Source organism: Drosophila takahashii, chromosome 2L, assembly GCF_030179915.1.
Source record: "Drosophila takahashii strain IR98-3 E-12201 chromosome 2L, DtakHiC1v2, whole genome shotgun sequence".
In the NCBI taxonomy this organism is placed as follows: Eukaryota; Metazoa; Arthropoda; class Insecta; order Diptera; family Drosophilidae; genus Drosophila; species Drosophila takahashii.
Window position 1 is genome coordinate 24,872,738 of NC_091678.1, and position 22,422 is coordinate 24,895,159.

The 22,422-nt window shown below is 38.6% G+C and overlaps 1 protein-coding gene across 9 annotated transcripts in view; it reads right to left on the minus strand.

Annotated features, from left to right (window-relative positions):
- Positions 1-5,993: 5,993 nt before the first annotated feature.
- The window catches only part of nolo (no long nerve cord), a 67,609-nt gene continuing 51,180 nt past the window's right edge, over positions 5,994-22,422 (minus strand). For 6 of the 9 annotated variants that reach the window (XM_070211823.1, XM_070211824.1, XM_070211827.1 and 3 more), the window contains exons 15-20: positions 19,890-20,019; positions 18,534-18,656; positions 8,472-8,849; positions 7,643-7,990; positions 7,422-7,572; positions 5,994-6,612 (exon numbers count right to left, since the gene is read on the minus strand). In XM_070211823.1, the coding sequence (XP_070067924.1) occupies positions 6,458-6,612; positions 7,422-7,572; positions 7,643-7,990; positions 8,472-8,849; positions 18,534-18,656; positions 19,890-20,019 (1,285 nt within the window). In that variant the 3' untranslated portion in view covers positions 5,994-6,457. The other 3 variants (XM_070211828.1, XM_070211829.1, XM_070211830.1) reach the window with 3 other exon arrangements.

Sequence of the window (22,422 nt, forward strand, 5' to 3'; positions counted from 1 at the left end):
TTGCATCAATAAGAAATACACATTTATACACATTTTCATTAGTGCAAATTTTTGATTAGTTTCATTATAGGCGTAAGTCTACGAATATGTCTTTAAATTAGCGTTTACCACCTAGGTTGTCCCACCACCCTCTATTATAGAAACCCCTAGTGCTATGAAACATATCCCAGCCGCCAGAACGCTGTTGGAACGCTGAAGTTTATGAATATGATAATTTGATGCAAGTGAAAACAGCATACATATGTTGCTTGGCAATTATTATTAAATTACATTTAAAAAGGCCTTTTTAATACCCACATCTAAGGCTAACAACGAATAAAAATTAAAACATATAAAAAGTGAAGCTGTTTAAATAACAGAACCAATAAATAAATGCATTTAGACTGCAAGGTGGTTTGATAAAAAGATTCTGGAAAGGGCAAACATAGTTTATATTAAACCAAAGATCTAATTTAAACTATTACTTCAAAATGCCAACTTCCAACTCTATTAAACGCTCTTCTTATAAGTTTAAAATAATTCTTTGTCATTTGAAAAGTGTTTTGAAAATGCGTTTTTTGTAAAGTTTGTTAATTTGAATAGTGAGAAACGAGCCAACCGCAAAGTGTTCCAGCCAGTGTTGAAATCACTTACAATAAATTTGAAAGAAAAAAAATAATAAATTCTAGGACAAATGTGTAAACAGGGAATGTAGGTAGCTCTAAAAATCAATGAAGATGAACTCGGTTGCCAACATTAATCTTATTATAGCTATAAGATGCTGTTATATGGATGTAATAATAGATTTTATGTTGAGCCTCTGTGATATCATTGATGGGAAAGAGCTCTTAGCAGATCCTATGTGGTTTGTTTTGTTTCCAGACTGACGGATAAACTTCATCACATCACATTTAATTGTCATTTATCCATTTTGCCTTGATTGTCACTGATAACCGAACCGCTTAGCAATGTTTTGAATTTTCAATTTGGGGTCTGTTACATCATAAAAATTATTAAAAATCAGCAGTCCCAAATATTTTTGCAATATTATAAATAATTTAGCTAGCTTTGTATATCTACTTCAAATAACCTTACTATGTATTATCAAATATATATGGATGTATTATATCTTGTGTTTCTTTTTATCGAATGTACATAACTACAACATTAATTATAGTTCTCTCATTTCGATGAGGTTCATTATGGTCTACAAGTGTTTGTCCTATACATGGGCAGTAAATACTAATGTTTACGATTAGCGTACGCCTGTGAATATGTGCGTTTTAGCATTTCTATAAAAAAGAAATAAACCGATTGTATATATTGTCAGGATAACTTGATGTTATATAAATAAGTATGCCAGTAAAAATAGTGTAGTTTAGTATTTTGTATCGCTTTAACATTAATGTGAACAGATAATTATATAGAAATATATAAAAACATCAAATAAATATTATATAACGTTTATTACAAAATTAACAAAATGGTGTACTGTCTACTTAATTCCTGAAATGTTTTGTCAAACAACAGACATGAATAATTTGTTTCGACCAGCAGCGTATCGAACGTACTACAAGAACGCTGTGTCCATTAGCCATCACCTTAACGCTTCCGAAAGAAGTTCCGATTATTTTAATGTACCTAAAATTGTTATGTAATAGGCAAATTCCATTGCCATATTATTTAGTGTTAATTTTTTTATTCAAGTAATTTATATTCTACGAAATTTACAATTTTGAAATTCAAAGCAAGCCATGTTGTATTTGGCTCTAGGTGTTTCTTTATTATTTTTTTTAGTTACTCAATGACACCTAATAATAGGTATACAAACGGTTTGAAATAAATATATCTCTCCAATATATCCCAAAATGATTTTTTTTGTTTTGAACTACTTAGACGTTTAATTAAAAATGCGGTTGAAAAATTCCTGGTAAAACTTAAACGGAAGGTGTCTAATAACACTGTGCAGCATTTTTAGTGCTTTTTAAATTTACCTCGATGGATGCTATATTTTTGGATTCGTTACGAATTCCCAAGTTAAACTGCGTTTTCCAAAAAGTTCCCCGACGCAAGGATTCTTAGCAAAAGGACCTCAAAGTTCAAAAAATGCTGAAATTGGCCAACTTTGCGGAGCTCTCAGAGGCAAATGGATGCATGGTTTGATTCTAAGTTAAAGTTTTTTAGAAGATACACCCTTTATCTTTTAAACCCTATACTTAAAACATTTTTAAGATTTTTTTTAAGGCAGAAACAAATTCTAGAAAACATAGTCAAAAAACATTAAAGTATACAGCTGCGGTCAAAATGGTAGTAGTGTTGCCGCCCTGTGTATTTAAAAGTTTGTTGTTGTAATTGATCTTTTCCTGGTAATATTGTATTGATTATAATTTTACTATTAGACTAATTGGATAAGAAAAAATTACAACATCAAACTTTTAAAAACACAAGGCGGCAACACTGCTACTATTTTGACCGCAGCTGTATGATTTTCAGTTTTTTGACTATGTTTTTTGGAATTTATTTCTGCCTTAAAAAAAATCCTAAAATTATTTTATGTATGGGGTTTGAAAGATAAAGGGTGTATCTTTTAAAAAACTTTAACTTCGAACCAAGCCATGCATCCATTTGCCTCTAAGAGCTCCGCAAAGTTGGTCAATTACAGCATTTTTCGAACTTTGAGGTCCTTTTGCTAAGAATCCTTGCGTCGGGGAACTTTTAGGAAAACGCAGTTTAACTTGGGAATTCGTAACGAATCCAAAAATATAGCATTCATCGAGGTTCATTTTTGATGCTGCATATTGTAATTATTTTCATAATTTTCTGATACGTCATTCGAATAGCGCATTTGTAAAAAATCTAAATAATATATTTGCATTTGCGCATTTGTAAAATAATCTAAATAATATAATGTTATTGACTATATTTAATAACGTACTATCCTCATGGTTTCGATGGACACGTTACATCGGTAGCTTTTAGACATAAAGGCATCAGAGCTTTCAGAGATACAAGTACGAGAGTAGCCCTTCTTTTTGTATCACCACAGAATCGATTTTTAGCAAGTGGCCACCGTACCACTTATAATATATTATTGCAGCGGTCGCTGTTATGGTCAAGTTACTCATTGGTAACAGAAAGTATAAATTAAACCATAAGATGGAATTTTTTTCTGTTTCTTAGGGAACTATTCGCAATGACACTCAGGAGGTCAAATCAAATTCGAAATTATTGTAAACTCCTTAAGAAGAAATTTCTTAGAGAGCATTACGTCGGTGGTGACTTCCTGAGAGTGCTCGTCCAAGATATTTCTTCCTAAGTAAATTTACAATCATCTCGAATTTGATTTGAGTACACAATGGTCGTAGCGTAGCGTTTATAGGCCTGATAAAAGACAGAAACCACAACTTTTTACCTCCCCCTCAATTTGTTACACTTACTCAAAATCCTTTAGAAGCTCGTAGAGAGTTTCAATAATCCCTAATCCATTTTAACTCTTGCAAATTCTTGAAAAAATAATCAAAAATTTGAATACTTTTAATTTTAAAAAGAAACCTTGTTTTTTATCGAGCAGCTTTCCATGTCTTCGCACTTTATTAGCAAAACAATTTGTGACGAACGTACCGTTCGGTAGGTTAACCTTTTAAGGGCTGTTTTCTCGTCCTCCTGTTAAATTTAAGAGAATCTTTAACTCTGATTTCCTATACGATTTCCCATACTTTAAACTTAACAAACGGACGAGAAAACGGCCCTAGGACTTGACCCATATTTATTACTGTGGTCAGCAGTCCACGTAGCGCACCAGGAGAGTGTGCGAAAGCGACTACTAATATATAGCCACAGAATTGAAAATCTGCTGTGATGGTCCGATCGTAACGACTGATACACCAATCGAAAGGTATCGCAAAAACTAACAGGATTGCATTCCAAGACATAATCAATTTCAATTGGTTTGGGAGAGAGGGCGGTGAAAGTGCGAAGGTGAAAATTTAGAAATTTTGAGCTGTTTGGGCCGGTGGAATAAATGCTCACTCGTATTATTTTAGTTGTGTTGCTGCAATAGAAAATGCCTGTGAAGAGTGAAGAAGAACAAGGATAGAATAGTTTGTTAGTGCGGGCCGAATGAGAAAATGTTAGAAAGTGTATTTATCACTAGCCGAGTCGATCTAGCCATGTTCGTCTGTCTGTCTGTCTGTCTGTCCGTGTGTCTGTCCGAATGTTGGGATTACCCACACATGTTATTGGGCTTCCTACGCAGCGCAAGTTTTTTTCAGTCGAGGGCCACGCCCCTTCTGACGCTCACAATCTCTTTAAACGATTTTAAAAAGTGTTTTGCGCCCACACATTTAAATATTTCAGAAAAGTACAAATGCAGTTTTATTGTGTTTATCAATACCTATCGAAACGTAGACGAAATTTTTCAAATCGGACGATTCGTTAAAAAGTTATGCGCGATCAAAGCTTTATATCTCTATCTAGCTGAGTAATGGGTATCTGATAGTCGGGGCACCCGACTATAGCGATCTCTCTTGTTTTCATTTTCTTTCCCTAATTATTCTTATGAGAACAATATGATATAGTTGTCCGATCCGGCTCGTTCCGACATATATACTATCTGCTACTTTTGGGAAAGTTTTAGCCTGATACCTTAAAATTGAGAGACTAGGTAGCGTAAAAACGGACGGATAGACAGGCGGACAGACAGACATGGCTAGATCGACTCGTCTAGGGATGCTGTCAGCATCATGCTGATCAAGAAAATATATACTTTATGAGGTCTGAAACGTCTCCTTACTGCGATTCAAATTTCTGACTAAATCATAAAAAGAGAACGCTGCGATTGAATGCATCGACTATCAGACACCAGTTACTTAGCTAAGGGGAGTGCGGGGACATAAAGATATTCAAGCAGTAAGGCAACTGTTACAAAAAGGATGTTAATTGCTTTGTTTTGTTAATGGATACTTATTATATCTCTTGGTCCTTCAAAAGTTACACGAATGTCGCAAGAAAAGGATTGATTCCAATATTTATCCGCTCGTTTATTCTGGACATCCGGTGGTAAAATAATACTCCCAGTTTGTCAGTATTTAATATTTATTCCACATTTGTTTTAAATCCTTACAATATTTCGCAGTTTTTCATATCCTTGTTGTATTATGGGATTGGAGCGTATGTATTGATGTGGGGCTGCGTTAATGTGTTAACATGTCTGTTTGCGTCTGTTTGTGTTTAACATTGGTTACCGTTGCAGTTACTTTTGTGTATTTATTATTAATAACTTTCACTTAACAGCTTAAATATTCATTTACGCCTTCAACATTAGCGGGTTTTGTTTCGTTTCGTTTTTTCAATGCATATATTATTAAACTATAGTTAGCAGCTAACACGCTCCAGTATTTGTTTATTGTTTAAATTTATGTTAAGGTTTATAAAACAATTTGTCCATAAAAAACTAATTACAAATAGGCGTACATATTTATTCCACATAGTTTTCTTTCATTAAATTACATGGTTGGCCTTTAAATGAAATGTTGATTTGGTGACGAATTCGATTTATTTACAATATCCTTAGTGGTAAATTGATAAATGCAAAACGAAAGTAAATTCAGTGCCATAAACTGACGATGGAATAGTCAAAGGTGCATCTCGATAAGGTTACCTACATTTCTGTCTTTCGCTATATGTACATATTAATATTCTTTTTTTGTTCACATTAGGTAACAGTGCGGTTTGGTTTTTGTTATCATGCATCTCTTACAAATTTAATACATGCTTCATAGGCTTTGTGATTTCAGCTGATTAATTTAGTTTTAATGCTAGTCGGAGATATTTGCTAAAACATTTCAACTACTTTTTGTGGGCCATTTGAGTCAGCAATAAATCGAATCATATTTCATGATTGTACTCCTAAACACACTCCATTATTTCCTAGGTTTATTAACCCTAAACTTTAATTTTTTTTGCTGCGACGCCTATTTATTCTGGATTCATTTTTGACTCAATGTGGTTTACACTTGAATAAACTGAGACTTTGTAAGAATGTAACATAGTCACTGCTGAAATTTGTAGTAATTCAGAGTCATTAATGTGTAGAGTTTTTAATTGCTTAAAGCAAAGCGACTGCCATTAATCTGTTCACAGGACTAATCATTACGGCCGTGTTGTTTGACGGTCGATAGCCCAGAGAGAAACTGCCTATGACAGATCTAACCGTATTTAGGCTTACCTCAGACCCAAACATCATGAATTATTTTTCACACTTGATGGGTTCGGGAAATGTCTTTTAAATTATACTGCCTTCTTTAATTCAAACAAATGTATCTAACTAACAATGAATTCGTGTTAGTGTGGCTGGCAATACATACATATGGATAAGTTTAACTTTATATCTTGCTATAGTTCGTTAGATTTACGGTACTTAGAGTAATTGCTTGCAGAATTCGTAAATTTCTCGCTCATTTGGTAGGCCGCAGCGGAGTTACTGGAATAGGTATTGATTGGGCTGCTGCTGGGGCTGCTGGCAGGACCCGCAGCACTTCTCCTTGTAGCGGTGCAGTCGACACAGACCCATGGCGCGGGCATTGCGGCAGTAGCGCGAGGAATCGCGACAGTGCAGGGCGGTCGAGGACGACACTGCAGATGAAAAATCGGATAGGTTAAGGGTAATCAAGATTCAAAATAATAAAGCGGAGAAACCTCGAGTCAAATTATAATATAAAATCAATAGTTGCAATATTTTTAACTTCATCTTACAACTTGTTTAATTTAATAACTCGTTTTTCATGCAAAAACGTTTGCTCTTATCACACAAACTTCATGTAATTTACATGGAAAAACATAACATCTAAGAATTAAAGTAACATTTGAAACATTTAAAAATTTTTTATCTTGTACATATTTAGATTATGGCATTTAAGACACACCAAAATACACTTTTGAAAAATGAAACAAACTGCGGCATCCGAATTGGCCTCAAAGTTTATCACTCATACGCCCTGCTGCCTTCGATCAACGAGTTCCTTTAATCTAGGTGGCTTAGATTTCAACCAAACACTTGTTTTTTTGCTCTCCGCTTTGTAAACCAATTATTCCAACAAAATTGATAGTTTTACGAGGTGAAACATTTTTTTCGACTAAAGTTTAACTGGCCTACGTGTCTTATGAAACCTTAAAATTTCGCAACATCTAAATCTAATATTACTTCCTATTAAAAATTTATCGCTAATCTTGCTCTTCCGGAATATATAAATAACTAATTTTTTGAGGCTGTTTTTAAATGAAATTTAAAATAATTATAGTCATAAGGTACAAGAAAATCTATAAATGTTCGATACTAGCAAACGTAATTTTGTTTTATTTCTTTAAAAATAATTCAATGATAAGGCACCTCCTTGTAGAGTTTGCAAACTCTTTGCGACCACTCATCACCAATCTATACTCACTTTTGGCCTGGCAGGGCGGACTTTTGCAGACCTTCATGACGGCGGGGCGGGGCTGGTGCTTGCACACATTGCCCGCCGGACGCCGACTGCCGTACCAGACGCACTGCAGGATGCGGTACTTGATGCCCTGACGTCCGCACGGCGCATTGCACTGCAGGGCAGAGGGAAGGCATTAATATTTAACACACAACTGAAATGCGAATCGGGAGAGAGGGACCCACCTCTGACCAGGGCTCCACGCGCCACACGCCCTTGCAGCGTTCGTTGTAGCACTCCTGCCGCATCGCCGGTCGCTCGTACTCGTCGCAGGCGCTTCCCACGGTGCCGTTGTCGTAGCGACAGGTCACCTCGCGGCGCTGCACGGCCGTGTTCCTGCCGTGGCAGCGGGACCTCTGGCAGGGCGACCACTCCGCCTTGCTCCACTGCGGACAGGCCTCGTTGCCGCAGCTCTGGAACAGGTCGGGCAGGTCCAGGCCGTGGGCGGAGCACTCGGAGCCGTCCACGACATCGTTTTCGGTGTCGTCACTCGCGCCTCTTGCCTTTGCCCTCTGGCAGCTCACCGTTCGTCGCTGGGGATTGGGAAAAGAATGAGTAAGATTTCCTTATTGTATCCCACCGACCCGTGAAATAGGCAGAATTAAGGCCCCTTTGACTGTTAAAATATTTATTCCTGCACTTGATTTTATGAGGCCTTTGGAGCCGGCTCCCAGAGTCCCGTGCATTTGGCTAATTATTGCATAAATGTCGTCTTGGCTGCCTTGGGACGCATTTCTCTTTCTCTTTTATGATATCCTGTTTGCTTTGGGAATAAGGCACTTTTTCTTGAAGCGAATAGGTTAAATATTTAGTACTTGAGATAACCGGAGTGAAATTCACTTTAATATTGTATTACATTTCTGTGATAAATTCAAGACAGTAGGTAACCCACTCCCAGTACTTGCGTATCGACCTAGTCCGAAAACCACTCCTAATATTGAATGCCCCGGTGCTCATTAATCAGAAGAGAAGCCACCTTGCTCCTGACAGCCCATCAGCCAGCACTCCACTCACCTGCAAACCGCTGCCAGCTGCTCCGCATTCCTGCGAGCACTTGGACCACTCGCCCAGCAGCCATTTGTAGACGAAGCCGTTGCTCTCGAGGCTCGGAACAGCCGTTGTCGTGGTTGCCGCTGCCGTTTCCCATCGAGCATGCGGCATGTGCGGCGGGATGTCCTCCGCCTCCTCCTCGACCCCCTTGGATTCCTGGTTCGAGTCAGGCGAATCGGTGCGAATGGGTCCTGCCTCGGTGTGCAGCTCCTTGGCGGGCACACGGACCGGCTCGTCCTGTTCGAAGTGGGAGCCTTCCAAATCGACGCCGTACTTGAGTGCCTCGCCTTGGAGGATGTGCTGACCACGCGAGTCCTTGAAGCGCTGCAGCGGCCATAGCAACTGTGGAACGGGGGAGAGAATCGTTAGCCTCGTCGTTGGAGAATTCACATATACGCATCTCAGGGCCCAAAAGCCTTTCGTGTTGTTGTTGTTGTTGTTCGATATGCCAGGCTAAACTTCAGTGCTCGACGGCCACCGCATTTCCGTTTCCGCTCTCCTGACGACCATCGATTTACTGCACACATATATGTGCCGGGCAGGTGGTTAGGTTTGGGTGGATTGGAAAGGGGAAGGCGGTTAGGTGGGATGTTTCATGCATGCACACTTGAATTACCCTCATCAATTGCTTCACGTTGACTGACTGCGAACTGCGAAATCCGATTAGCCACTGAACCTACGAACGGGATGCTGCAAACCGTCCCCTTTATGCGCCCTCTAATTTCCCCCTTTCGGTGAGTTGCGGAAATTTGACTACCAAATGCAGCCGTGGGTTTTTCGTCCGAAAATTCCCTGTCAGCGGGCTAACTGGGTTTGCTAAAGCCCACCTGGATTAGATAGCTGTTTTGGTAATCGTGTTTCTGTGGGCTTTTTACTACTCTAGGTGCTGGTAAATATAGCTCTTACCGATTTAAATTTAATGTATTCTGTTGTTTGTAACTTTGATATAGGAATAGTGTTTTTATCTCAATATAAATTATCTTTAATAAACATGATTCCCAAATTTCCCATTTCGCCCTCAGTTCAATCTTCAAAGTTCGGATATAATCCTAAATTCCATTTTTCGAATGTCGTAAAGTCTCATAATTTCGTGTGCGGCACGAATCTCCAACCTATATCCCAAAAATTGTCCTTTGCACTTCGACTCTGCTGGTAATTCCGAGTCCCCCTGCTGTTTTCCCCCCAACTCATTGTCAAACTCTATGGTCCTGCCAGCCTCGACGTCATTTCTCTGGTCGTTTGCATTTACAGCTGCCCAGTGCCGATGCCGCAGCACAGGATTGGGTGGGTGGCTCTGGTTTGGTTCGGGGTTCTGGGAGCCGAGGCTCACAAAGATGATTTCCCAAGTGCCACTTGAAACCGACAAATGCGCTTGCATAGTTTCTGTTGTTGGCTGCATCTGCTGCGCTTTTATGTGCCGCTCCCCCTTTGTCATTTGTTGGCCAACAAGAGCCGGAGCGACAATGACAATGACGCCTCCTCCATTGCCTTTTATTGTTGTCACCGCAATCGGAATCGTTGCCCGTTGTTCCTGCTTGCCTCTTGTCAATATTGCAGCATTCTGGAGTGGGTGCTGCATTCGAGGTATTTTCGGGGATTTCGGGTGTTTGCCAGTTGGCCAGGCCAACGACTGCCATGCGTTTCGCCTGTGCAACTGTAATTAGCACACAGTTCTCGCCCTGCTTTTGCCAAACAAAGTAGCCAGATTATTGTTGCAACTTGCAAATGTAATGGCAATTTGGTAGATGCATAGAGCGGAAGTGTGGTTGCCGTTTCTGCCTGAATAAATAGAAGTCCGTTCTAATCAGAGACGTCTTATCAGGGAGGACAAGTAGAGAGCGCAAAGTTTTGAAGTCAATTCGATTACAGTGCAACAGGAATAATATTACCCATACCAGTTATTTCTACACACAAATCGATATGCGCATTTCTGCGCATGTAAATTTTGTATTACTTATACGCATATCGATTTACCATGCAATGCTGGTAAAATCGATATTAATAAATGTCATTTCCTTGATTTCTCTCTCGGAGATTCTCAGATTTTGAAATAAGTGAGAAAGAAGCAATATGGTGACCTAAATTACGTGAGTGTGAGCGAGAATAACCCACTCCATTCGAAATAGAGCGGGAAAACGCTTAAAGTTACATGAGTGGGAGGGAGAAAAACACATCCGAAATTCGAACTGGCTTACTTAGATCATGTTGTTTACATTTCGAGCATATCGAATTAAGATGGCAAATCAATAAAGACAACATTGATATAAGATAATATCAAACTGATCATCTTTTCATATCAAAATGTTGTATTTGGGTGTAATTTATTTGTGCAATATTCTTGCTCATGGTCCGTTGGTATTTGGTACAGAAACTTAGCAATTTTTATGAACACCTCATAAATATCCGCATTAATATCTCTGACTTTGACTGTTAATTATGTGCTAAAGTTTCAACGACTTCCAGTCGCCTTCCCCGTCCCAGGATTTAGCTGCATTCAATATATACAGCACAGACTCATTAGCAAGTTTTGCACATTCGAACAGCTAGCTTTGGACCACGCACATCGTTAAATTCTCACGCCTGACAGGCGAACCCAACGTTTGCTGCCGGAGACAGACCCTAACCAAACCGAACTGAAGTAAACCCAGACCAAAACCCAACCCAACCAAACCAAACAGAAGCGAACCACGAAGCGGTGCAGTTTCCGACTGAAATGTGTGTCATTTTGTTTAATTTAAGTTTAAATGTTACCAGCAGAACGCGCAGTTTGCAAATAAATAAAAACAAGCACTTCCAGAAAAAAAAAAGAAATGCAGCAAATGGCATGGAGTTTAAGTGGAGCGCGGCTAAAATGCCTCGGAGGCGGAATGCAGCGGATGCTGTATCCCACATCCTGCAGCCTCCCATCCTGCCATTAATAAATAGTTGCAATCAAAATTAAAAGCCAGCATTCTGCTTGTTTTAAATCATTTACGCCCGACATGACGAATATGTGGCACCAGCAGGCCATGGTTGAAAGGCTACCCCGGTCTCTGGAAATTTATTATCGCGCTTTGGCACCCAGCATTGCATCACCATTGCCCCAGCTAACCAGCTAAATTTGATGTTTGGTCGGGAATAGAAAGAAATTAGATGTTTGGAGTGGGCCTAGGGTAGCGTAATTAATAGGCCGAATGTTGGGCCATAAATTATGGCCACCAAAAGACGAGGCCAGCCTGCAGTTACTTAGCTAATTAGGAATGCGCCAGGCAAACTAAACCGTACTAACTAACTCGTTTCATCGATGACCATGATGAGAATGCATTATCCTGCCCGGGCAATAAGTTGTATTCCGCAAGCTAATCAATGGAATAATTCAGGTGCCAGCCCAGTAGCCATAGAAATCGAAATCCACAGCCTTATTAGCAGGACGATGACGGCACAGAGCTACTAATGAGCAGCTCTCGGAATCCCAGTCCCGCAGGCAGCAATGCAATTAAACATGAAATGGCCGAGATTTGCATTCATAGATATCCTAAGAGAAGCTCATGAATGAAATGGACGTTTATGGCCTCGATAGAGACCTTAACACTTTGACTTAAAAGTGAGTGGAATGGTTCGAAGAACAAATTCTATTGTGCTCAGATAGAAGATGGGCTCAAGTGATTTAATTAGTTCAGTAGGCAAAGAAAGTAAATAATCGCGTTAGCACTTAACATATTTGTTATATATAGATATATCTATTCAGAAGCGGATTAAGAATCTTTTGGTCACCTTGGAGAATATTCAATTATCAATTTATCAACAAAAAGCACGGTTATGATTATTCCTTAGTTATACTAAAAAGTTAAATAAGAAAGGAAGCTAGTCTTGGCAAATCAAGGTGTATTTAGCCCCTAAAAAAGGAATTAAAAAAACGTTTCAAGTTTCAAAAGTTTCTTTACAAATTTTGTTTTTTTATTTTATGACTTTTTTGATTTGGTTTGATTTTCATTTCCATTTCATATTTGCTATGTGCGATTTCTGAATATATAACGCATATGCGTTCTATTAGACTAGATATAATTGCCTTTGCTTATTCCAGAACTCTAAAGCCGATCAAGATATTAGCTCATAAATATTGCAATTAATTTGTTTGCAAACTTCCTCGCCTGCATAACTCTAATTGCCAGTATCAACAAATGAACGAATTTCCGCGCGTTTTGCATTGCATAAAAGCCTTATAAAGTTTGGCTTTAAAGTGCTTTCATGGCGGCTAAATGAAATGCAAATATATTAAATATTTAACAATTATGAGAAATTACTATTATGAGCAGCCAGGCGCAAAAAGCGAGAGACAGAGGAGGGATGCTGACGCCGCAGAGAGTTAATCAAAGCGCCGCAAACTTTCGACCCAAATTGTTTTATTGTCACCCACATAAAAACGTCCCCGACAGCCGGCATATGGGACAATATGAGTGCGTATCTGTCGCCATTCAAACCACTGCATATTTTTAGTGGTTTGCGTGTTGGTGGCTCGCCACGAGAATTTGCAACAAAAATGCTGCCAAAATTAGTTATAATCGCTCTCTCTATTTAGATGATTGTATCAGTCTGCAGATAGTGTGGGGCTTACAATTTTCCGGTAACTAGCTTTGATAAATGCCGCCCGAAAGTGTCGTCCTATCACAGAACCCACCTCATTCCGTCAGCATCCGCAGATCCTGCACTCAAAGTTCCTGGTTGGGCTTTGGCTAGTCTGCCGGATCCTGCGACTCGCCTGGCCCGGCATCATAAATTATTTTTGCCTAATCTGCATACTGCGATAGGAACGTCTACTCAACTCTGCCAGCAGTTCAGCGTTCGGTCGGTTTGTGTGGTAATATTTTCAGTAAAAGGTTTTTCAACGGATGAAGAGTCCTACTGTTGGGATACACAGCACAGTGCAAGCGAAAAGTATTGTGTCAGTATTCCTTCCATATAAATTTATTTTTATACCCGTTACTCGTAGAGTAAAAGGGTATATTGTATTCGTACAAAAGTATGTAACAGCTAGAAGGAAGCATTTCCGACCCTTTAAAGTATATATATTCTTGATCAGGGTCACTAGCCGAGTCGATATAGCCATGTCCGTCTGTCCGTCTGTCTGTCCGTATGAACGCTGAGATCTCGGAAACTATAAAAGCTATAAGATTGACATTTTGCATGCAGATTCTAGGAGTTCCTACGCAGCGCAAGTTTGTTTCAAAAGCGTGCCACGCCTCCTCTAACGCCCACAGCCGCTTATATACGATTTTAAAAATTTCAATATTTCGGAAAAGTAAAAATGCAGTTTTATTGTGTTTATCAATACCTATCGAATTGTAAAAGAAATTTTTTAAATCGGACCATTCGTTAAAAAGTTACGGCGGACCAAAGTTTTTTCTCCATCTCCTTCGCACTCCCTTTAGCTGAGTAACGGGTATCTGATAGTCGGGCACTCGACTATAGCGTTCTCTCTTGTTTAGATTTTATCAAATAAAAACACCTCTTAACGAGGTAAAAAACTAGTGACGACCGCACCTTCAACATACAAAAGTTCTGATATCAACATTTGTGACGAAAAATTATTACACTCGTCATTAAATAGACTTTCTAATATTTTCTCATTCGGCCCGCCTTAGCAACTATTCCAGCCTTATTCCCTTTACAGGCATTTTCTATTGCAGCGTGACGAATGAGAAAAGATTAGAAAGTCTATTTAATGACGAGTGTAATAATTTTTCGTCACAAATGTTGATATCAGAACTTTTGTATGTTGAAGGTGCGGTCGTCACTAGTTTTTTACCTCGTTAAGAGGTGTTTTTATTTGATATCAGAAGTTTTTGTTTGTTTACATTTGCTCTCATAGGAGCTAATATATACATTTAAATTTAAATTGGTCAATCATAATTTTTAAACTATTGTATTTTAACAAATTAAGTTAAAAAGGCGTTGAAGTATTTCAAAATACCTTTTAAACGAGGTATAGCACATGTCTGTGCCTTTAGTAGTGTAGAACTTACAAACTAACGAAATGTAGCTATTTTTAGCTTTTTCCCGCTAAAGTAGCGGCTTTTTCCAAAAGTCGTAGAACAAAAGATTCCTATATGGAACTCTTAAGTGCAAATTTACTGATTCCATGACCCTAAAATACAGTTCGGATACCCTCCCACAAAATTCAATACTCAGGGAGCGTTAATTGTTCGAGGTGGCAAAAGTGGCTATTTTCGTATAAAAATAACTTTTAAACGTGACTTTTTACAGTAATGTGTTATATACCAAAATTTAAGGAATCTCAAGGGCTATACAGTTTAAGGTTTTAAAGAAAATCGTTAGAGCCGTTTTTGAGAAAAATAAAAAAAAGCTAAAAAAAAAGTTTTAAAAAATTCTCTTTTGTTCATATTTTTTTAATTATTACATTTACACAAATTGCATATAGAAGGCGTTTATAGCATTTAAAAATACCTTTCAAACGAGATGCAGCACAAGTCTGTAGCTTTAGTAGTATATAAGTTACGGATTTCAGAATTTTAGCTATTTATAGCTGTTTTCCCGCTAAACTAGCGAGTTTTTCCAAAAGTGGTAGAACAAAAGTTTTTCATATCGATGTGATGAACGTTATATCAAATTTTCAAAACTTAAAAAACATGTTTTGGACAAACTGACAAACAGAATTAAATTTTCATTTTGGGAAGAAGAAGAAAATATTATTTTGGCTCTAACTTTTGAACGGAGCGTCGGATTTTATCATATGACCCCTCATTCGACGGGAATTTTCAATAGAAAAACTACTAAAACATTGCGAGGGGGCATTTATTCCCACCGGCCCCAACAGCTCCAAATTTCGAAATTTTCATTTTTTCACTTTCACCGCTCTCTCTCCCAAGCCAATTAATTTTCTTAGAGTCTTGGTATGCAATCCTGTTAGTTTTCGCAATACCTTTCGATAGGTGTATCATTCATTATGATCGGACCATCACAGTAGATTTTCATTTCTTCGTGTATATATAGTAGTCGCCTTCGCACACTCTCCTGGTGCGCTTCGTCACTACATGGACTGCCGTCCATAGTGATATAAGTATAAGGAAACCCACATTTCGTCCATTGAAATTTATCTCTTTTATCTAGTTGTTTTATTGGTACTTAAATATTTTACCAATACAATATATTAAACGAAATCTTGCGTTCTTTTTTTTTAATATAATGCGATAATTAGAGCACTTACTCACCAGCGTTCAGCAACATTTTGTCTGAACTGTGTCTACAAATCAGATGGTGATGCTTGCCGTCGTGTCTCATTTTTATGGTTAAACTTTCCTACGCTTAGTCAAAATACTACCCAGCTAGTCTCAACGGTTTAATTCATTTTTTATTGCATTATAAATTTTAGTTAAAAAACCGCGACCAAGCAAAAGTGCACATGGTCTCGAAAATTATCTGTTGGCAGGTAAAGAGGCAGCGACGCCATTGACTGATAGCTAAATTCTAAGCCAAAATTTGTTTTTTTGGCATTATTCAAATAACTTTTGTGTGGTGAAAGGGGAAATGGACAAAGTTGCAGAGGGACGGGAGGGTAAAATCGCCCACCGAATGGGTCGCGGTGTAAAGAATTAACAAATTAAGTTTATAAAAAAGTTGTCTAAACTGTTCGTTGTGCAGAAAAGTTTCTATAAATTTTACAACGGTTTCCGGACAGTTGGCGGTGGCAGCAGCACTTACCTAGCCAGCAAATCAGTCAACAACACACCAACGAAAAGCTATGGGCACTTTTGGTGTAAATATTATTAGTTTTAATTAGTAATAGTAACAGGTAAACAATATATCGAAATTAACACTGTAAGTATTTGAATATATGAGTTTTTATCATGCATAGTTGGAACAATGAAAAACAATTTTCCGATTTAAAAATTAAATTTAATGGCAGGGCCATGAAATCATGACATGTTTCATTAGACAAGGAAAATAATTTATATTTTAATTGTGCTAAATAATGGCTTGATAGTGTATCAAAAAATAAATGAAGCTAAAATGAATTATGTCTGATAAAATTTTAGTCCATATCAATTTCAGTCAAACATTAAGTTGGTTTTAATATATGCCTAAAACTACAAATGAAATAATTGTTTAATATGAAAAAATTGTAACTTGCTGTTCTTGATTTATTGTAATCTGAATTTAAATGAATTGGTTTCTTTTTATACTTGTCGATATGTTTTTTGGTACTTTAAAATCATTTGCATATGTTAATTATTTTAAACAGTTATTTAATGTTGAATTGTGGAAGTGGAAAACATTTGATTAGTTTTTTGGCACAGCACTATAATAATAATGAAATGTAGCATGTTTGATATGAATAACTATTTAAAATGTATACATTAAGCTTTTTTTAATAGTAGCAGGCAAATTTATACTGTCATATTCGAATAGGTATTTTGATGAAATTTTTCCATCACATTCCTGGCCAATTTTCAGCTGCTAACTTGCCAAAAGGCTTTTTAACGGCAGAAGTCGACTTTATCATGCTTTGGGTGGGGACTGAAGCTTCTTTTACCTATTATGCCAATTGTTTGCTCATTTCACAATGTACAAAATGCATACAAAAAGCCAGCAAAAAATGTCTTTGATGGCAGGCGCGCAAAAAGTTGCCCGAGGGCAGATACCAGAAGGAAAAGGGGAAAGTTTTGTACAAAATGTTTAATTAAATATTTCGCGATACCAATTGGGCAGGAGGGACTCAAGGTTATCAAGTAAACTGTTTACGCGCCGAGTGTAGAGTGAGAAGTGTTTAATGTGTAGTGGAATCAGGCAAAAAATGTTGTATTTATCGGAAAGTTTTACCTACGTTGCATTCGTTTTGTTTAGGGAGTTTTCGGAATTGGTTCCCATTTTGTTATTTTGGTATGTTGTTTGTGTTGTACAATATATTTCAGAGGGCCCCCGAACAAACCGAACAGCAAAGAAAAATATTGATGTCGGTATATGTAAAAAGAAAGACAAAAATCGGTAAATCATTGTTGAGAGTGGGGGAATATATTCACATCTGATTCAACCTCATCTGTAACTGATCATGCAATAAAGTGCAAATGTGCAAATAAATCACAACAATTCACGACCTTAAAAATAATGTATGAAACTATTAATAAATAATAAGTTTACTAATTCAAAGCTCAAATTGAATATTTTTAACTGGCTTCTTTAAAACTATAACTTTTTCAAAATAATTGTTTAGATGTGATTCTTTCCCCAAGAATCAATTATAATTTTAGTTTGTGCAAACAATGCATATTTGTAGTTTTATCAGTTTTTGATTCCTTAAAGTTATTCCAATTAACTCTGACTTATTGTGCACTCTACTCTAATCCTCTTATACGAGCATCAGTATATGTATAGGCTAAAGTTTGGAATCGGGGCCAGTTTAACTTCTTATTCCCCAGCTTATTAAAGTGTCAGCATATTTAAGCCAATTGCAGCAAAGTCACCGCAAACTAAACATTGATGTCAAACAACGAAACATGCACAACAAATAGATAATAACAGCGAACATGTGTACGACGACAAAGCTTGGCTAACAATCCTCTAACTTATTCGACCGATTTTCAGTTTCGCCTGCACTGTCATTTGACAAATTGGCAACGACTGCTCGACAAAGAGGCCCAATCAAATCCGACTGAAGACAAATATGCACACGTTGCCCAATTTATATGCAGCACTTTCCCAATTTGCACGGCCTACGCCCCCGTTACGCCCCCTTGAAGTGCACTAATTACACGCATGCAAGGCAAATTTCGTGGAGATTCTGAGATACAATGAATGTGTGTGCCTCCTGGAATTGCGGAATTAATGAAATGAAAGCAAACAAACCAAAAATCGACTGAAATCAGGGAATAGCATACGAGCGTCCAAGGCAAGAAATGAATGAGTGTAAATAAAAAGCAATCGGCAACGGAATGTGAGTTTGTTGTCGAACCAAAAAGAAGGGAGCAACAAGAGCGCTGGATGACAGGGCGAAATAAACGAACCGCGGGTTGCATAAAGGATGCGTCTCACCTGGAGGTTGCTGAGCAGAGCCTGGAAGTACGGCATGGCCAGCAGAGTCCTGGTGCGACCACTTCCGCTACTGGCGCTCGCCGGCTGCGGAACCCTGTCCTCGGATTGCACTAATTGCGAATGCTGCCGATGCACGCCGCACACGCAGATGCAGGTTTGGATTGGATTGGGATTCGGTTGGGGTTTGGGTTGGGTTAAGGAAGAAATATGGCGAAAATAGTTATTAAGTGTGACGTTATTTATTAGCAATATGTTTGGGTCTAAAGTTATGGCTATGCCGATATGGATATGAGCGTAATATATTATGGGAGATTGTGCTGGGGCGACAGATGAAGTTAAGTTTGTTAGTGGGAGCGGGGAAGTAGTGGAGAGCAATCAAAACGGTTCAACCTGAAAGCGAAGGCATTTAATTCGGAGCCAATATATAGGAATATTAGTTAAACAAGAATCCCTGATGCTAAATCCCCTATACCAGCTACTCAGATAAATCCTTCACACTTCACACCTTTTAAATTCCCAATATCCAATGGAGTTTCCTTTACAACTTTGTTTTGCTTATTTAACAGAATTCGATTTTTCCTTGTCCATAATACTATTTCCAATAACAGAAATTCACAATTCCTCCCATCGGCTACAACTCAAACTCAATCAAGGTATTTACGCTAATTCTTGGCTGCCTTTTTCACCAGAGGACGACCTGAAAGCCAGCGCCCAGAATCATTCGCCAGACAAACAGCAATTTGGGCAGGTAGTGTTGGCCCAGGCGACCGAAAAAAGAGATTCGAATCCTTATTACTTCCCCTCCTCGAAACAAGGACAAAGGCGGCAGAGTCTATGCCTCATCTATTGTTGTTTTCGACGGAATTGCAGGAGTATTCGTTTGCCTTTCTCTGCTCCAATCCACTCTGCTCGGCTTAGCCGAATTCGGTCCTCTCCGGCAGGCAACTGTACGTATACGTAATTTCATTCTATAGGGCATTATATGTTTGGCCAGTCGAAACAGACACACAAAGCGAGACAGAAACAGAGAGATAGAGAGAGGGAGAGAGGCAGATACAAATCTAAACTGCCAACAGTTGGCACAGATATTTATTCTGTTGATATGAGGCAACCCAAAAGAAATGGGGAAAGCCAAGTGGAAAAACTATCAAATTACGTAGATGTTGACATAGGAGCAAAGGGAGCGACTGAGACCGCAAATCCAATGCAACGACGAAATTGTGTAAACTCCGAAGGGACGACGTGGGACCACGACATTCGCACGTTTCCGGAACATATTTAAAGCGTTTGTAAGCCCGGCAACGACGTTGATCGAGTGGGACAGTCATAACGGATCCGAATCCGAGCTATACTCACATCGTCCTCCATAATGCTGCTGTCCGCGTGCTGAACTCCGTCCGACTTGGGCCTCCGGTTCCGTTCCCTGCCGTTCTGCAAACGCTCCGACTGCTGCTGCCTGCGACGATTTCCCTGCTGCTGCGTCGACCTGGAAAAATTTGAAAAATAAAAGAAGAGCAGGGCATTAAAACCAAACGTCTAATGTTGGGCCAGGATTCTAGCTCAGTTTCTCGGAGCTGCAAGATGTCAAATGCAGATTTCCGTTCCCACACCCACAAAGACCTGCCGACCACCCTTCTTGACCGAACTCCCACCTTCCTCATTCACTAGTTTCCTTTATAAGGGCGTTAAAAGTTGCCGTTTTCAAGAGTCATTGGTGGAGAAAAGTGCTTGTTTGAGATGCCTTTGAACTGGTTGCTTTTGGGAATGCCCATGCATAGTGAAGCCCCCTTGGCAGCCATTTATGTTTGGCTATTGAAATTTGTTTAAAAGTCGACAAATAAGATGTTTTATTGTAAAATATTCTTAAAGTCCCTTTTGAAATGAAATTTGACATAAGCCGGACAGCTTAAATACAACATTTTTAGCTTAGTTTTTAAGTGCTTTTATTTTATTAAACAATAAAATAACTACATCATTGTGATTACATCAAGGATACCTAAAATAATCATTGTCTATCACCACTACCAATTAGGACTATTTTAATTTTTACACTAATACCTTAATCTTCTTAAAATTCTGATAGATAAATATAAATTATAAAAACGCATAAATATAAAGTTAGCTCTGCCAAGTATTAGAATTTATTTACCTTGTGGGTAATTTAAACGTAATTTATCACTCAATTTATATATTCCTGAGCATTTATTTACTCACAAATTTGCCTTATATATTTGCACACACTTGCGTTGCAATTCACTTCCAGCCGTCTGTTTAAATTCCCCTTGTGGGGCAACATAAATAATAACTTAAAAGTAAAACACCGTAACAATATATCAAAAAAGCATTTTGTGCCCTCACCAAGTGCCGGTCAAAAGACCAAAATCCAGCCCACTAAATATAGCCCTTCTCGCAAATATTTGCATATTTTCCGTATTGCAGAAAATTGACAAAAATAGTTCACGTTTACTGTGTGTGCAACGTTCGAAAAATAAAAAAGGAACGCAGGGCAAATATTTTCCTACCGCAAAGATATAAAATATGTATTTTAAATATTTAAAATACGATCAAACATGAGCCCCCATCTTCCCTGTACTCCGAGATACATTTTGATATTTTGTTTCTACACAGTCCACGCAAAAGTTGTGCCACGCTTTTCACGTCCGTCGACAAAGTTGATGATGCATTCGAAAACCAGAAATACCGCCGTAAATTTGAAAACCTTGCTGTTTGGGGGGACGGCGAAAAGCCTGCGGCTTTGCCAAAATGCATTTTCCTGTTGGCTGTTCGCTTTTAACCATTTAAGTTAAGCAGGGAGGGGGTGGGGGAACGTACACGATTGCAAACATATGGAATTGTTGTCCCCATACAGGCGCATATATAAATGGCACATCTATGTAGGCAGGTATTCTGTGTAATTTTTGGCATGTTAAACTTCTAAACCAACCAAACACGTAACCGGAATTGCGAAATAAACCGCGCACACGTGTGCGTGGATTTGCAGTTTTGGAGAGGTGGGTGTGAAAGGGTAGCTGGGTTACTAGAGGGGTGCTCGTGAATGGTTCAGGTACTCAATAGAGTTAAACGTTCAAGTACTTTGGAGGGAAAGCATGTGAAATTGAAGTTGCAAGCAGCATTCAGCATTTAACATTGAAACCCCCTGAGCTTCAGAGTAAATAAAGTCCGAAAATGTTTTTAAACGAATTAGCAATGCCCTTAAATGTCGTCGAAAAAAAAAGAATCTTAAGAAATCCATCCAATAAGCTTAATATTGTTAGGAGTAGCAAAAGACATGCCTAGCTCCGAGTATCCTTCACTGGCAAAAAGGATAACAAGCCACGTGAACATAAAGTGTCATAGCCAACTTTTGTTAGTGGTTTCCCCTAAGAGGAGGCTGCTATAAGCAAAGGTAAGCCAACTAGGTAACCGTAAAATTTACTTAGAGTTTGTAAGGTATTCCTTATTTTCTGTTGTTGTTTAAGCGCATAAAACTTTAATGCAAGGGAAAGGCAAATACAAATACAGCAGGTGGGAAAAAGTGGGAAAGGTGTGTTGGATATAACACTTAGGCAGCGACCAACGATGGTAACACGCATACGCAGCGTGGGCCAAAGGAGTGGAATGGAGTGGAGTGGGCGAGAACGGAAGAGCATCTATATTAAGACAAGACAGGAGGATGAAGCAAGTGCATAACTGACCACTGCTAAGCGGTTGCCACTTTGCCGCAGCAGTAAAGGCGCGAATATTGCTGTTATGTTTCCAAACGGAACTCGAGAAAAAGGAGGAAAATATAAGGAAGCACAAGCCGGTAATAATGGACAATCTGAAGAGTCAGGGACGGTTGAAGTCCAAGGGGGATAGTCCCAGTCAGAGATTAGGTTAGAGCAAGGAT